The sequence below is a fragment of the Lactuca serriola genome, chromosome 7 (genome assembly GCF_051521515.1).
Source record: "Lactuca serriola cultivar US96UC23 chromosome 7, Lser_US96UC23_V15, whole genome shotgun sequence".
Taxonomy (NCBI): domain Eukaryota; kingdom Viridiplantae; phylum Streptophyta; class Magnoliopsida; order Asterales; family Asteraceae; genus Lactuca; species Lactuca serriola.
The window spans coordinates 176057433-176074725 of NC_136414.1; the positions used below are offsets into that span (position 1 = coordinate 176057433).

At 35.2% G+C, this 17293-nt stretch overlaps 1 protein-coding gene and 1 long non-coding RNA gene across 3 annotated transcripts; one reads left to right on the top strand and one right to left on the bottom strand.

Annotated features, from left to right (window-relative positions):
* Positions 1 to 530: 530 nt before the first annotated feature.
* LOC145062188 (uncharacterized) lies at positions 531 to 3823 on the bottom strand. 2 transcript variants are annotated; one of them, XR_013687474.1, is made up of 5 exons: positions 3508 to 3823; positions 3062 to 3119; positions 2779 to 2961; positions 2593 to 2668; positions 531 to 1288 (listed from the first exon to the last, which is right to left on the bottom strand). It is a non-coding gene; the product is annotated as an uncharacterized LOC145062188 (long non-coding RNA). The 2 variants fall into 2 exon arrangements; XR_013687475.1 differs by having other exon boundaries at positions 3062 to 3297.
* A 2111-nt stretch (positions 3824 to 5934) lies between these two features.
* On the top strand, positions 5935 to 6881 carry LOC145061490 (heavy metal-associated isoprenylated plant protein 16-like). Its single transcript, XM_079008971.1, has 3 exons — positions 5935 to 6087; positions 6176 to 6254; positions 6453 to 6881. Exons 1-3 carry the CDS (start codon positions 6079 to 6081, stop codon positions 6707 to 6709), a joined length of 345 nt encoding a protein of 114 aa, XP_078865097.1. The 5' UTR covers positions 5935 to 6078; the 3' UTR covers positions 6710 to 6881.
* The last annotated feature ends 10412 nt before the right edge of the window (positions 6882 to 17293 follow it).

The following is a 17293-nucleotide window of genomic DNA, read 5'->3' on the forward strand; positions in this document are numbered from 1 at the left end:
GATCTTTTCCATCGTTGTGGTATAAATGTGTTGCCATAGCAATTGGATATCAAAATAACAGTCATTACATCAAAGCTATATTGGATGGAGGTTACCTGATGAATACTATTTCGCCACATTGAATGAGATACGTAACTCTATATAAACATCGACTAGACGCATATAAGTAGTTTTTAACCACTAATCATAGTACTTAAGATGATTTAGACAAATTGAAGTTGTAATATGAATTTTATATAGAAACATATGTATTTGATTGACAAAGTTATTGTGTGGGACGTAACATTTATTTTTTTTTAAAAAATTTATATGCTCTTATTATTATTATTATTATTTTTAAAAAGACTATAAATTGAACAAGTTCAATAAGTAAAAGGTGTTAAATGAAACTTATTTCAAATTTTGAAGGATAGTAAGTGAAAAATCTCATTTATTTGACCAAATCTAATTGTTTAATAATACAAAAAAAAAAAAAAAAAATTTAATAAAGAAACTAGATGAGGAACCCAACTTTGAAGGGTATGGATTTGGACAGCTCCGATCATTTTGGCAACTTCGTGATTGTTATCGACAGAAAAGATTACATAGTAATTTGGAGTGAATATAACTGTAACATAATAGTTTTTAAGATAATACATAGAAAAAAAAACTTGACCACACCTAATCGTAATATAGTATAGTCGTGGCAAGAAAATATATCGAACAGGGGGTTTGATTATAAATTTTTAGGTAAATCAATAATTCAACTACCAAGGTAAAGTGTATGTAAGGGGGTCACTTTGTTGCTATCAATTACCCTTAGATTTGAGACCTGATCTGCAGCAAGACATTTGCAAGTCTAGAAGCAACATCAACACCTTCCCAACCTTTTGGACGGTCCTCACATCCAATTAACTTTCTTGTTGTCTGCCATTATACTTAAGGTTGTTGCCGTAAGTTAAAGAGAATAGTAATAAGAATCAGTAAAATTTAGTGTGCATCTCTTTCTGATTTCTCACTCCATAATTACCACCATATGATATTCTCCATAGTGAGATTCTTTAAGTCAATTCCACCATGCCAAAATTAAGACAATAATTACAAATTATAGCCTTCAACTGTTGAATTGATTTAATGCAAAACTGAAGGCATCAACTAAAGCTTGAAAGTAATTTAAAACATGATAGGGATAAACAAAATGTTTTTCACTTAAGATCTTAGACTATAATTGCATACATCAATTTACCCATATGAAATTTAATAGATGAAGGTACCATACCAACCTTCTCAAGAGCAGATACCTGAAAAACTTCAAAGATCAAACAAAAGAAAATCAAAATTTTTTCCCAGAATAATAAACTGAAGATAAACAAAATTTAAGCATGTAAAATACTGAAAACATAAGCGATGTACATTTTGATCATATTTCTGGTAGGTAAAATAATTATTTTTGGTCACTTAAAACATGGCATAATATGTAAAAAGAAAGCATTTTTTACTATTTAGGTTAATTCCGGTCATGACCATTTTGGTCAATTTGGTAAAAATGACCATTTTGATAATTTTGCTCATATCAAGCAGGGAAAACAGGGGAAAAAAGGTCAGGTGAACCACAGCGTAACAGCAAAAAAAAGATATCATTTTGATATTTTGCTTATTTCTAGTAAGTAAATAGTATAAAAAATATTTTGGTTATTTAAGTAATGTAATTTCCGGCAAAACCACTTGGAAATCGTGCTTTCAATTTTTTTTTTGTTTTTTGTTTTTTTTGTTTTAGATACTTTTTGGCTAGGTTTATTCTTCTTAAAGTATGAATGTTTACGTTAGGCACTATGGTCAAGATGCTCAACATGGAGCCTCACAGTAGATGCAATGATCACCCAATGATTGCACTCAACGTCAGAATATGTATATGCAACGATATTAAACAAAGTTTTTGAACCTTCTTCTATGGCTTTCAAGATCATAAGTTCTCTACTTATACGATTCATGAAATAAAACAAAAAGATATTGACTCAATTCCAACATCTTACTATAATATGCATCCAACCAAAACAACCACATAAGATTTTCTTAATAATGAATATGTCTTTTCCATACTTCAATACCGAAAAAGCATATGTTTTTCATCTATAAATTAACCCTCCCATGTATGCCCCTACATTAGCAACACAAAAGTTTCAAAATTTTACAATGTAAGTTAATTAGATTATCTAGTGGTAGTTACAGATAAACACTCTTTTCCCTCTTATATTATAAAAATTAAAAATCAATTTTTTAATAAAAATAGAATAAAATAAGATGCAAAAATAGACTATTTTGTAATTGATCCATAAATACATAATGCAACCACTCTGCGCAATGAATGGCACATATTCATATATGTCCCCTTTATCGTTATTAAATATTATTCTCCAAATGACGTCCACATATCTTCAGTTTCTATGTATAAACTTTTCAAGCTCTCAAAGGGAATATTTGGCATACAAATATAGCATGTAACTTTTTCCACCGAACCATAAAGTAGAATATGCATACATTCATTGATTAATCATTAATTATTATATAATGGTAACTAATTAATTGTAAATAATAAAATAAAATGCTACTGACCTAAAGAGAGAAACTTGAGCTATGTTTGTCGGCCACCGCATCTCCACTAGATCAACCAAATACCTTCTCAAAATTCCTGCCCATCCATACCCTCAAAAATGTTGGTTTTAAATAATACTAGTAAAAAATTTATAAAGATTTCAGATGTTGAAACTTGAAACGTGAAAGTCTTAAATTGTTGTTTACCTCTGTGATTACATCTGTAATGAGGAGTTCAGCAATTTTGATTTCGTCAGCAGTACCCAATAGTTTTAGATATAAGTGATGATGAATCTTGGAGGCAGTATCAGATAGAATCCCAATTGTGGCTCCTGAGACACTTTGAATGTTGATTATCCTTGCATCACCTTTCCCAAGAATACTGTTAAACTAAGAATTGAAAGAAAGGAGAATTAGAATGAGTCGTATAAGATTGGTTTATGTATAAAAGGAAAATGAAGGATGATTTCTTATTTCTTTTTCACAAAACCTAAATTGTATCTTCTTCACTGCTTCTGGTGCAATTTCTACAAAGTTTCTTGGTGGACCTGATGATAACAGAGACAGTGATTTAGTCAGAAAATTTCATTGATGCATTAATCAAACCACAGAGGAAACTCAAACACTGTCTATAATAAGCTTTCATAACAGTAATGGCTCCAATCGAGTAGGCATCACCCCCAACCCTAATCACCTAAATCGAACCATAGCACAAACCAAGTTCTCCTATCAACGACCAAAAACAAAATCATTTAACATATGATTTAAAGCAAAGTTTAACAAAACGAACTTGCAATTTTCGAAGTCGGATTCATGATACAACGAACATGAATCTCCTCTTGAGAATAGAAGATATATAAAAACTCGGATGAAAATAAATTTGAGAGAAATCAATCATCTATACAAAGATATAGAGAAGTAGAGCGGGGGAAAAACCTCATTGGTTGACTACGGCGATGTTGATGCTGACTGAAAAACTGGTGAGGCGGTGGAAGCAAACAATGATGAGTGAAGAAAAATGACGTACGCGTGTGAGGGCAGATAACCAAAAGTGTGATGTGGGCATCTGCTTTATATATGGCTGAAATGGATTGTTGAACTCACACAGTGTACCAATGGTTGATTCCGGTGCAGTGGAGACATCAAGAAGAATGAAGATCGAGATGCCGTTGGAAGCCACCGATCAGAGATTGAGAAGTTATGGCGGTGGGAACAATCTAGAAAGAAATAGATAGAAGACTAAGCGGAGGTAAAGTAAGGTAAAGTAAGTGAGCGGTAGCGGAAGGCTCGGGAAGTAAAAGCCCTAACCCCTGTCGGATTGCTACCACGTGTTGACAAAGAATATAATACGTCAAAAAATGAAATCAAGCCGAAATTGCACCCACACTCATAAACAAGGACCATTTCTACCATCCTCTTAGGAACTTTACTGTTCTTAAGAAGTGGATAACTTTTATATATATATATATATATATATATATATATATATATATATATATATATATATATATATATATATATATATATATATATATATAACGAAATAAATTTGACCTACTCATTCAAGAACAGAGACCCATGTAATGAATGATGATTATGTGTTTAAAATATCATTGGTGTGTTTAGAATAATCCAATTTCACTGTAACATACTAAGTTGTCTTTTTTATAATTATTATTGTTAATAAAAAATAATATAATATTGAGATACATATATATATATATATATATATATATATATATATATATATATATATATATATATATAAGAAAAAGTTGTACACTTAGTAATTTGTAACTGAGGTTTATTATAGGGATAATGACTTTAAAGGGTAATATATTTTTCGATTTGTACACATTTGGTCACTGAGTTTATTTTTTGTTCACATTTACCCCTTCAACTTGTTAAACTGTACACATTCAGTCCTTATGATCGGTTATTTCAGGTGAACCAGTAAAAATGTCTTAATAGGGTAATATATTTCTCATTTTGTACACATTTAGTTTTTAATAATTTTGTACACATTTAGTCCTTAAACTTTTTTTTTTATTGCAAAATAATTTTTTTTTTTTTTGTTTTTGTACTCATTTAATACTTATGAATGTTTTATTTAAGTTATTCTCACAACATCTTACATAGAACAATCATTAACGAGGTGTTTTAGACTTTTGATGCTTATGTCCATCGCGATCTCGACTACTTGGTTGCTTAGGTTATGTGTTTTGAACATCATAACTTTTTCATACTATCTCGGTTTTTAACGATCTTTATATCTATGTGTTTGTATTTTAGTTACTACAACTTTCGTTTAGAATATTTCCGTTAAAAAGTAATATATTTTCTAATTATGATTTTTATATTCATATGTTTTTTATGAATGCATTTATGGATTTTTTTTATAAAATCGTAAGTAAAAACATATTATATTTTAACGGGAGTAATCTTAACGAAAGTTCTAGTAGACTTAAAAAACGAACACGTAGACATAAAGATCTTTAAAATTAGATATCGTATGAAGAAGTTACAACGTTCGGAATACAAAACCTAAGTCAAACCACAAGTCCTATGCAACCAAGCAATCGAGGCCGCGATGAACATAAACATCAACAGCCCCAAGCACCTCATCAATCAGGGACGGGTGTAGGATTTGGTAGTAGGTGTTGTCGGTCCGTAGTAGGTGTTGCCGGTAAGTAGAAAAAAGAAAAAAATTTTGAAAAATGTCGAAAAATTTACACTGCGTAAAGAAAAGCAGGGTTGTCGGTGCCACTGCGGGCACCCAAAGAGAACCGTCCCTGTCGTCAATGATAGTCCCATGTTAGATGTCGTGAGAAAAACCTTAAATAAATCATTCATAAATACTTAATTGGTACAAAAACAAAAAATGACTTATTTTGAAACAAAAAAAATTAATCACTAAATATGTACAAAAATATTAAGGACTAAATATGTACAAAATGAGAAATATATTACACTAATAAGTCATTTTTCCGGCTAACTTGAAGTAACCGGTCATAAGGATTGGATATATACAGTTTAACAAGTTGAAGCGATAAATGTGGAAGGAAAAAAAACTCAGTTACCAAATGTGTACAAATCGAAAAATATATTACCTTTTTAAATCATTATCCCTTTATTATATGTAAATAATTGTAGTGTAGAAAAACAAAAAGGGGTAATTTCAAACTTTTATGTAAATGAAAGGCATGTAAACAAAAGTTTGAAAAAGAAGTACGTATGCATATCATCTAGAAAATAACGTGCCTTTATTGCCTTTACAGTCCCAGAAGTTGATGACAGAGATCCAAAAAAGTTATTCAATTATTTGTAAAATAAAATAGTGCGAAGCTTCCTTTCCCACGGCGTTGACGACCTTGTGGTCTTCGTCCTCAGTGAACTCCTGGACAATATTCTATAAATACCCTCTCAGTACTTTGAATCTTCACACGTCTTCTTTAAATCCAATACAGATACACTCGGCACAGTCAAATCAGCATCTACTTTACAGAAATGGCAAAGGTACACATTTCTTTACTAATCCAGTTCAATTCTGTTTTGTTTTTTCGAATAAGTTAAACTCAATTTGTGTAATTGATTGGTTTTGCAGCAAAAGATTGTGGTGAAGGTCACAATGAACAACGAAAAGAAAATCCGTAAGGCTCTGAAAATCGCAGTTAGTCTCTCCGGTAAGATCATGTTTCGAGATTTCCCTCTTCCCAATTTTCACTTAATTCTGGTTTTCCAGAAAAATCGTTTAATTTCAATTTCATAACGTAAATGTTAACCTCAATTTGAATTGTGGATTTTATACCTGATTATTGTTAACCTCAATTGGAATTGATTGAATTACTCGACTAAATCATGATCTGAAAATTGATGAACAGGTGTTGAATCAGCATCTTTCGTTGGATCAGATAAAACCCAAATCGCTGTGACTGGGGAACATGTCGACTCAGTTGAACTGGCGAACTTGCTAAGGAAAGGTGTTGGATACACAGAGCTAGTGAGTGTTGGTCCGGTGGAGGAGAAGAAACCAGCCGCCGCAAAAGAAACAAATCCCACGGTGGCGCCACTAGATTTTACAGTTAATCCATACCAATATTACTACGGCAGCTATGGGATGCCCTACTATGCATATTAGATTTAGATGTTATTTAGTGAAAAAGAGTGAAAGAAATTAGTTTTATATTGATGCATAACTAGTTTCATTTAACCTTTTTTTTTTGGGAGTTTTGCATTGCATGAAATAAGAGACCCTTGATGTACATATTATCTTTGTGATATATGGGAAAAATTTTGCGATACTTTATATACATTAGTTTATTAAGCATCTTATTAAAAAAAATAATAAAGATAGTCTTGTAAATTATTTCCATATGTCGTCATTGAATACTAATGTGTTCCATATGTCGTCATTGAATTCTAATTCCACTACAAGAAACACAAGCTATACCGACGTCACTTATCCAGACGACACGTGTCGTCTGCAAAACACAAGCTATACCGACGACACGTCGTCGGTAAAACGTGTTCCAACTTTGACCATATATGTTTGACCAGAAAGGCTATCCAGACGACATGTCGTCGGTATAGACTGGGCGGGAAAGGGCAAAAAGTTGGCGGTATGTCCAATATCTATCCAGACGACATGCCGTCTCTATAAGGTATTAAAAAAATATTTTCGATTTATTTATATTCCCCTTTTGCAGAAAATAAAGACGTCGTTTTGTTCCACCTATACCGACGACATGTCGTCGGTATAGAGTGGTAAAAAAAATATTTTGAATTATTTTTAATTCGTGTCGTAGAAAAGTGAAACGATGTCGTTTTCGTCCACCTATAGAGGCGACTTGTCGTCTCTAAAAAGTGGGACCGATCCGCGTGAAAAGAATTTCTTTTTTTATTTTCTTTAATGAGGAAAGAAGCTGGACGACGTCGTTTTCTTTTACCTATACAGACGACATAGGGTTTCCTGTAACAAAACCCTTATTAGTGTTCAGTTTGCAATCACGCTTGCACCTCCTTTTTCCTCTCAAGCTCCGGCGACGCAGGGCGATTTCCGGCCACACAGCTTCATCGGTTACATAAATGTAAGTTTCTTGGTCCTAGATTTGTTCTTAATTTGTTGTAGCTTGAGTTTTATTCTGATTTTGGCGGTTTATTTCCAGTTGTTATAGCCCTCAATCAAAGCCCTCATCACCGCTGGCCGCCGGAAACGAGCTGCACCACCGCTAGAGAAAACAAATTCGGGTTATCGTGCTATCTTGACCTCCGATTTTGAGGTAATTTTTTTGGGTTTTTTTTTTTTTCCTGTGTGCAGTTACGTGAAGAACTGAAGATATGAAATGTATGATTTTTTTTCTTTCAATACACAATGTATATTATTTTGCTCATATTTTGTTTGGTTGATTGATTATATATATGCATTTTAAGGTATGCAAATGTGTTTTGACATGAAAATGAAAATGAAGTTAGGCATAATTTGTTTATGTTATTGTGGTGTATTTGGCTTGAAAATGAGATTAAGAATGAGGTTTGATTTTTTATTTAGATGTGTACATTTGTATGAAATTGAAATTTGATGCGTAAAATGTAAAACTGTTATCCTAAAAATATATCCCTTTATTTGTCTAGTGCAACAATAATAAAAGTATAAATACACTCCTTGATTTGTATACTATAATCATTAGTAAAGACATTGATGATAAAGATGAATTGCAAATTATGGTTGATGTTAGTGCTCACTGGGAAAGATGCTTGATTACACAAAGACCAGTCATTGCTTTTTATTTGTTTCTTGGTAATTATTAGATATCTTGAAAGAATAAGAAACAAGCCAATGTGTCTCATTCTTCTACTAAGCCTGAATACAGAGCCTTGGCCTTTGTAAAATGCAAAATCTTTTACCTTGTAAGGAGTATAAAATATTTGAATATATAATGCAATTTCTAGTTGAAATTTTATGTGATAATAATTCAATTTATTGGCCGAGTTTGAATCATTTTTTCCATGAAAGAACCAAGCACATCGAAATAGATGTGTATTTGGTCAAAGAAAAGGTTTTTGAAGGTTTAGTTAAGGTTAAAATGGCTACTTCAAAGGAGTATGTGGAAAATTGAAAATGTTTCAAAGTTGAGCTGAAGGGGGAATATTGAAATATACATAAAAAAATTTAAGCAATTTCAACCTTTGTTAAGTTTATATTTATTATTTTTAATTAATGTATTTTTATTGTTTTCTTTATTTTAGGAAAACATTCAACGGGAGAAGATGGTGATGCAATCACAACTCGGGGAGAACGAAAAGTTAAATGAAGAACAATGCCTCGCTCATGCCCTCGGTGAGAGACATGGGCATATTCACGGAATTGGAAGGAAACCAAGCATCAACAATAATTTATTTCCAAATGAACATACCAAACGTTCCAAAGCTTCCACATCCCAATCTTCAGATAATCCCCAAGTTGCTGTATTATCCCAACAAATTCAAATCATGCAACAACAAATGCTACAAATGAACCAAATGTTTAATAACACTTTCGCGTCTTTCATTCCAAACTTCCAACCGCAACCAATGCCACAATTCCAGTTTAATCCCAATATGGTTCCACAAAATAACCCCGAAACATCAAATGAACTCGTGGAGGATGATGATGATGTTGATGATGGTGGTGATGATGATGATGATGATGAGGAGGAGGAGGAGAACTAGAATGGTAATGAAAACAATGTTTGTTAAAAACTGGCTTTTTTTGTTATTTTGTTTGATGATGTTGATGATGGTGGTGATGATGATGAGGAGGAGGAAAAGTAGAATGATAATGACAACAATGTTTGTTAAAAACTTGTTTTTTTTGTTATTTTGTTATGTAGTAGAATTTAAATGGTATGTTATGTTTATTAAGTGTTTTTGTATTTTAATGGTATGTTATCTTATGTTTATATTATTCTGCAAATATCCCTTTTGGATTTGTTTTAAATGGTATATATAACAAAACCTGTGGAAGATATTAAAAAAAAAAAAAAAAGGCTATAGAGATGACATGTCATCGGTATAGCTTTCCAACTGTAAAAACGGTTTTCATTTTTCCAAATGACAAGTCATCTCTATAGCTCCCACTTATCCAAACGACAAGTCGTCTCTATAGCCTCACACTTTTCCCGACGACAAGTCGTCTCTATAGGGTCCGAATAAAACTTTTTCTTATTTCCTCGAAAATCAATCCCGACGACCCTTTGCAGACGACATGTCGTCTGGACTGACCATGCTATACCGACAACACCTTTACCGACGACATTTTCGACTTTTAGCGACGGAGCTATACCGACGACTTTATACAGACCACATGTCGTCGGTATAGGCTTTAGCGACGACAAGTCGTGTGGACAGGGTTTAAAATTGTCGTCAGCGTAGTGTACGATCCTTGTAGTGTTCGTCATTACAAATGATACACTTTTGCACAACTAGTCGTTTACTTTATTATGAATCATATGAATGAACTTGGGCTGGACCGGCAAAAGTGATGTGGCTTCTGTTGTGTGCAAGAAATATGATGCTGATGTGGGCATGGAGAAGCTGATGTACATACCAGTCATTTCTCCCTCCTCGGCAGGCAAATGTTATTTCCTTGTTGTCGGAAAACGCTTGGCAAAGAAGATGCTAAGCTGGTGCTCTACTCCACGGGCATGGAAATAAGAGCGACTCCTTCATAACGTTATTAAGCGTCAAATTGGTGAGACGGTAAAAAGTTGCAAAAAGTATGTAATTTAGAAATACTTACAAAATAGCTTAATTTCTTAACGATTTAGCCAAAATAGCAAAAAAATAGCTTTTATCCTAAAATAGTCAATGAAACCGCAGATGAGGCTAACACGCTTGTGGATTCGTCAGCTCGGATGTAGAATTGTGGTTTGACATGAGATTTTGTATTATCTATAAAAAACATTCATGTTGCCCATTTTTGAACCACGAAATCGCATATGGTACATGGCCATCTACGGTTTCCTGTTAAGTCCTCCGCGATTTCCACTTTTTTGACATTCGGATTTTTATTTGTTATGTTTACTATAAAAGTTTGTAAGTTTGACTACGATTTTTGTTCATTTTGAATAAGATTTTTGACATCTTTGGCTATGATTTTATATTTTCACTACTTTAGATAGAATGCAGATAAAAAATCTAAAGTATTAGCGTTTATTTTTTCATGCTATATTTTTGATTAAAATATTATAATTTCTACTAAATATTTTGATGTGGTTGTAATTGACGGAAAGTGAGAGATAAATGATTATCAACTAAGATACGCTTGGCAACGAGGGGAAGTTCTAGAATGTTTAGTTCCGTGTGCGATTTTTGGAAAATATTACTTTTGTGAATTTCTATATTTGGTGAAAGTAAGACTAGTTTGTTAGATAAATCAAATGTTAGTCTTGCTTTCGGTCATCCCAAAATGCAATATATTATAGGGAAAATGTCACCGTAGCCCCACGAACTTTCACATTTTGGTTTTAAAGGTCCCTTCCTATTGTTATTTTTTGGCTTTATAAGGGAATGAATTCTCTTTTTACCGGCTAATTAGGGATTTTGCCCCCAATTCAACCGGTTTCTTTGCCTAGTCATCACCTAACTCAGTTACAGATTCAACTCACCCAACTCAGATGACACATCAACGAATCACTAACGAGTTGTCTTACTTGGGCCCTAAGGGTACAGTGGTCACCCAATTCATCACCCATTTTCGTTTCCAAATTTGTGAGATTCACCAAAATGTCAGGTTGTCAGCCATCTCATTGTATCTTAACATGAAATCGAATTAGGTATTTTTGGATGATGTAGAAGCGTATGGATGAAGTCCTTGACCTGGCTCTCGCCATCGAAATGGTGGAAAGGGCATCCAGGGCCGGGGGCAGAAGCCGAAGCCAACGAACAACAATTGACGATTCTTATCCATGATTGTTAAATCTTTTGCTTATCTGTTCTGGAATCGGTCTTTGTCATCATTGAATTCTAATTCGTCATTACAAATGATACACTTTTGTACAACTAGTCGTTTACTTTATTATGAATCATCATATTCATCATAATATGAATGAGCTGATGTACATACCTGTCATTTCTCTCTCTTCGGCAGGAAAATGTTATTTCCTTGTTGTCGGAAAAGGCTTGGCAAAGAAGATGCTAAGCTGGTGCTCTACTCCCACCATAACCACTCCCTCTTGCCATAGGTCTATGGAAATAAGACCGACTCCTTCAGAACGTTATTAAGCGTCAAATTGGTGAGATGGTAAAAAGTTACACAAAGTATGTAATTTAGAAATATTTACAAAATAGCTTTAATTTCTTAATGATTTAGCCAAAATAGGCAAAATTAGCTTTTATCGAAAAATAGCCAGCGAAACCACTGATGAGGTTAACATGCCCGCAGTTTCGTTAACTAAGATGTAGAATTGTCGTTTGACATGAGATTTTGTGTTATCTATAAAAAAACATTCATTTTGCCCATTTTGAAACACAAAGTCGCATACGGCACATGGCCATCTGCGGTTTCCTCTCAAGTCTTCCACGATTTCCACTTTTTTGACATGCGGTTTTTTATTTGTAGCGTTCTCAATGAAAGCTTGTAAGTTTGACTACGATTTTTGTTCTTTTTGAATATGATTTTTGACATCTTTGACTATTGTTTTGTATATTTTCACTACTACTTTATATATATAGAATGTAGATAAAAAAAATTAAAGTATTAGTGTTTATTTTTAATGTTATATTTTTCATTAAAAATATTATGATTTCTACTAAATATTTTGATGTGATTGTAACCGGCGGAAAGTGAGAGATAAATGATTATCAACTAAGATACATTTGGAAATGGGGGGGGGGGGAAGTTCTACAATAGTTCTGTGTGCGATTTTCAGAAAATATTACTTTTTGTGAATTTCTATATTTGGTGAAAGTAAGACTAGTTTGTTAGATAAATCAAATATTAGTCTTGTTTCCCGTCATCCTAAAATGCAGTATATTATAGTCATAGTTGATGATGGTTATGTTAGAAACTTGATCAATGTAACTAAAGAGTTTTGGAAGAAAACCTATGATTGTAATTGTCGTGGTTATTGAAGGTGATGTGCTAAGGAAGGAGACGATAGTGGAAAAACATCAGTTGAAAATATATCCAGCGGAAAAGGAAGCAACTCCTAATGTACCTCGATTTCATAGTGTTGCTGAAAATGAAAATGTGGTGTAGTCACCGATTCACTATGTGGATCCTCAAAATTATACGTATGTTGTTACATATCTCAATGATTTAGGTGCATGCGATAATACTGAACACCAACACCAAGTTCAACTTAATGAGGTCGGTAAAGTTAACGAAATTGAAAACCAAGAAGAAGTTCCATTTTTTAATGATGTCAATCTAGCTGGTTACGGGGATACAATAGTTGTCCGTTTAGATATATCCGACCTATAAAGTAATTCCAATTGAGAAAACTCATATGGTGAACCAATACATAGGTTTCATATACCATATTGTATAGTGTTTATATATATATATATATATATATATATATATATATATATATATATATATATATATATATATATATATATATATCCGGCCTATAAAGTAATTCCAATTGAGAAAACTCATATGGTGAACCAATACATAGGTTTCATATACCATATTGTATAGTATTCCCTGTTTACCATTATGTAAATTAGACCCTAGTGTCACGAACGAGATTCTAGATTCTTCTGGAGTACTCAAGAAAGTGGGAGAACTTGCAAGAAAAGACCCTGGAACGTCCTAAATTTCTCTAGGACATCGAAGAACAATTTAGCACATTTCATGAACCCTTGTAAATACATGAAGCTTTGTAGAATATTCTAGATTAGTCAAGAAGATAAGACTAATGTACCATTGTCTAGAAACTTCCTTAGAGGGGGAAGGACAAGTATAAATAGGGAGGAGCTCATTTGCTCCAAAACCATTGGAAGTTCTCTTGTATTCTCTCGAGCTCTCTAATAGAAGTTCTCTTTCGTTTGTAGAAACTTCAAAGCCTTTATTATCTTGTTTACTTAGTCGTTTATACATCCAAAAGAAGTGTTGTAGCCTGACTTAGTTGAAGTTACACTAAGTGGCACACGGTGGTTGTGTTGTCCCGTGACACATGGTATCAAATCCAGAGTTCGTACAAGCAAGAGATCATAACTACGGAAGCAGGAAGTAGCAAAATAGCAAACCTACCACCTGTTGTCGAAGAGAGAGGAAGAAAGTCCAAGAAGAGGGACCAATCGATAGATGCCTTGGCAAGCTTAGAAAACAAGCTTACAAGGACGGAGATCAACGTCGGGGAGATCCTTGAATGGAAGGATATCGTCGATCAGTTCGTTGCGGAGATAAGTGACACGAGCGATGGATTGAAGGAGACCATCGGTGTCATCAAGGAAGAAGTCCTTGGACTTGTCAACACCTTGCGAAATGAGTTTCTTGAGAATATAAACGCTTTAAAAGATGAGGTGAAGCTATGCAAAGCAGCGATAGCCGGAGGATTTGTCACGAAGATGACGCCACACACAGAAGCACCTAAGCCCTCGAAATATGGAGGTAAGCGTGATCCTAAATTACTCGAAGAATTTTTCTGGTCCCTAGAATGTTATTTCAATGCAGTCGGAGTAAGGGAGACAAGTACAAAATAGACACGGTTGTTCTATACTTGAGTGAAAACGCGGCACTATGGTGGAGGCGGAAGCATGGTGAGATTGAAAAGGGCTTGTATGTCATAGACACTTGGGACGAGTTTAAGAGACAACTCAAGAAACAATTATGTCCCCATAATGCTAAAGACGTGGCCATGAAGAAGCTACGAGGATTGAAACATGTCGGGTCTATTATAGATTACGTGGCAGAATTTACCACCTTGATGCTGGAGTTGCCCGATTTACAAAAAAAAAAGATAAGTTATTTTATTTCCAAGACGGACTACAATCTTGGGCTTATAACGAGTTCAAGAGGAGAAACGTACAAGATGTGGACGAAGCTATAACAGTAGCGGAAGACCTTATGGACTTCCGAAGAGATACCCCGGCTAGGAAACCAAGTGGGGGAGAGAGACCAACGACAAGGCCGTTACAAAAGGACGATAAACCCGCTGCAAGATCGGCAACTTTCAAAGGGAAGGCGATTCAAGTAGGTCCTCGAAAGGAAGTCAAGTGCTATTTATGTGACAGCCCTCATCTAATCAGAGATTGTCCCAAAAAGAAAAGTTTCAACGCGATGGTTTTCGAAGAAGAAAAGGAAGAAAGAGACGAGGCACAACTAGGCTCCATGCGACTCCTTAATTCAGTGGCAAAAGAAGAGAGCCGCACAATGAAAGAAAAAGGAATCATGTTTGTGAAAGTTGAAATAAACAACCAAGTCACTAAATCCCTAATAGACACAGGTGCGTCCCATAATTTCCTTTCTAAAAACGAAGCTGAAAAGATGAACGTTCAATACACAAAAGAAATAGGCTGGTTGAAAGTTGTCAACTCTCCTTCCGAGCCTATCCTTGGAGTCACTTATGGAGTAATTGTCGAGATCGGAGGATGGAAGGGTCCTATCGATCTAACCGTAGTTCCCATGGATGATTATCACATGGTCTTGGGGATGGAGTTCTTTGACCAGGTACGCCCTTTCTCGTTCGAAGATCAAACCATGTGTATCACCAAAGATTCAACGATACACATCGTACCCGTAGAAAGAAGCAAAACAGAGTCTCGGATCTTATCAGCCATACAACTCAACAAGGGACTAAAGAAGGGAGAGGTGACATACTTAGCTACATTAAAAGAAGAAATTGAACTCTCCAAGTCAGAAGTTCCTAAAGAAATCAAGAAGGTACTAGAAGAATTCAAAGACGTAATGCCACCGGAGTTGCCAAAGAAGTTACCACCAAGAAGGGAGGTAGATCACGAAATAGAGCTTGAACCCAGAGCCAAGCCACCAGAAATGTGTCCGTATAGAATGGTTCCACCGGAGTTGGAAGAACTAAGGCGACAGTTAAAAGAGTTACTAGACGTTGGGTTCATTAGACCTTCCAAAGCCCCGTTTGGTGCACCGGTACTATTCCAAAAGAAACACGATGGTAGCTTGAGAATGTGCATCGACTATCGAGCACTAAATAAAGTGACGGTGAAGAACAAGTACCCCATACCCTTGGTCACTGATCTGTTTGATCGACTAGTAAAGGCACGATGGTTTTCAAAGCTGGATTTGCGATCGGGATATTGGCAAGTGCGTATAGCAGCAGGAGACCAACCAAAGACAACGTGCGTAACGAGGTACGACTCTTTTGAGTTTTTAGTAATGCCCTTTGGGTTAACCAACTCACTTGCCACATTTTGCACCTTGATGAATAAGATATTCCACCTGTTCTTGGACAAATTTGTGGTGATATACTTGGACGATATTGTAGTGTACTTAGAGTCACTCGAAGAACACGTCGAGCACCTACGATCGGTTTTCAAAGTACTTAAAGAAAACCAACTATATGTGAAAGCGGAAAAGTGTTCCTTCGCCCAAACTGAAGTATCGTTTCTAGGGCATAAAATTATGGGTGGAAAGATTCATATGGACAAAGACAAAGTACGTGTTATCAAAGAATGGGAGGCACCAAAGAACATGTCGGAACTACGCTCGTTCCTAGGCTTAATTAATTATTATCGAAGGTTCATACCCAGCTACTCGGCCAGAGCTACACCGCTGACGGAGCTCCTAAAGAAAAAAGCGACTTGGCAGTGGACAGAAAAGTGCCAAAAGACCTTCGATGACCTAAAGAACGTTGTCATGGAAGAACCAATCTTGAAGCTACTAGATTATTCCAAACAATTCCAAGTACAAACTGATGCTTTTGACTTTGCCATTGGAGGAGTATTAATACAGGACGATCACCCTGTGGCGTATGATAGTCAAAAACTAAACGAGACAACACGAAGGTATCCGGTGCATGACAAGGAGATGATAGCCATCATCCATTGCGTTTGGATATGGAGACATTATTTGCTTGGAAGCTGATTCATAATTCAAACTGATAATGTGGCCACGAGTTACTTTCAAAATCAAAAGAAACTCAGTCCCAAACAAGCACGTTGGCAGGACTTCCTAGCTGAGTTCGATTACATAATGGAGTACAAACCTGGGAAAACCAATGTTGTTGCCGACACTTTAAGTCGCACGGCAGAACTGGCAGCTCTCACCTTAGTAACGTGTAACCTTGTCGATCGAATAAAAGAAGGGTTGAGCCACGAATCACTAGCCATAAACTTGATGGAACTAGTTATAGATGGCAAAACGATAAAATTTTGGGTCGAAGAAGGATTCCTACTCACAGTTGGCAACCGTATGTATGTTCCAAAATGGGAGAACTTAAGGTGTGAAGTCATGAAGGAATGTCACGACTCTAAGTGGGCCGGACATCCGGGCACCCATCGTACGAGGGCACTTGTTGAACGATCATATTATTGGCCAAGTATGTGAAGTGACGTGGACGCATATGTAAAGACGTGTCTTATATGTCAACAAGACAAACTAGAACCACTTCCGATTGCTGAACGACCATGGGAAAGTATATCAATGGACTTCATCTCAGCACTACCTATGTCTGAAGGGTGCGGCTCCATAATGGTAGTTGTAGATCGGTTTTCAAAATATGGAACATTTATTTCCGCCCCACGAGATTGCACGGCCGAA

Excerpts from the sequence above, each read along its gene's own strand:
- LOC145061490 (XM_079008971.1), top strand. Across the intron at positions 6,255-6,452 it reads AATCGCAGTTAGTCTCTCCG|GTGTTGAATCAGCATCTTTC; the intron begins GTAAGATCATGT and ends ATTGATGAACAG.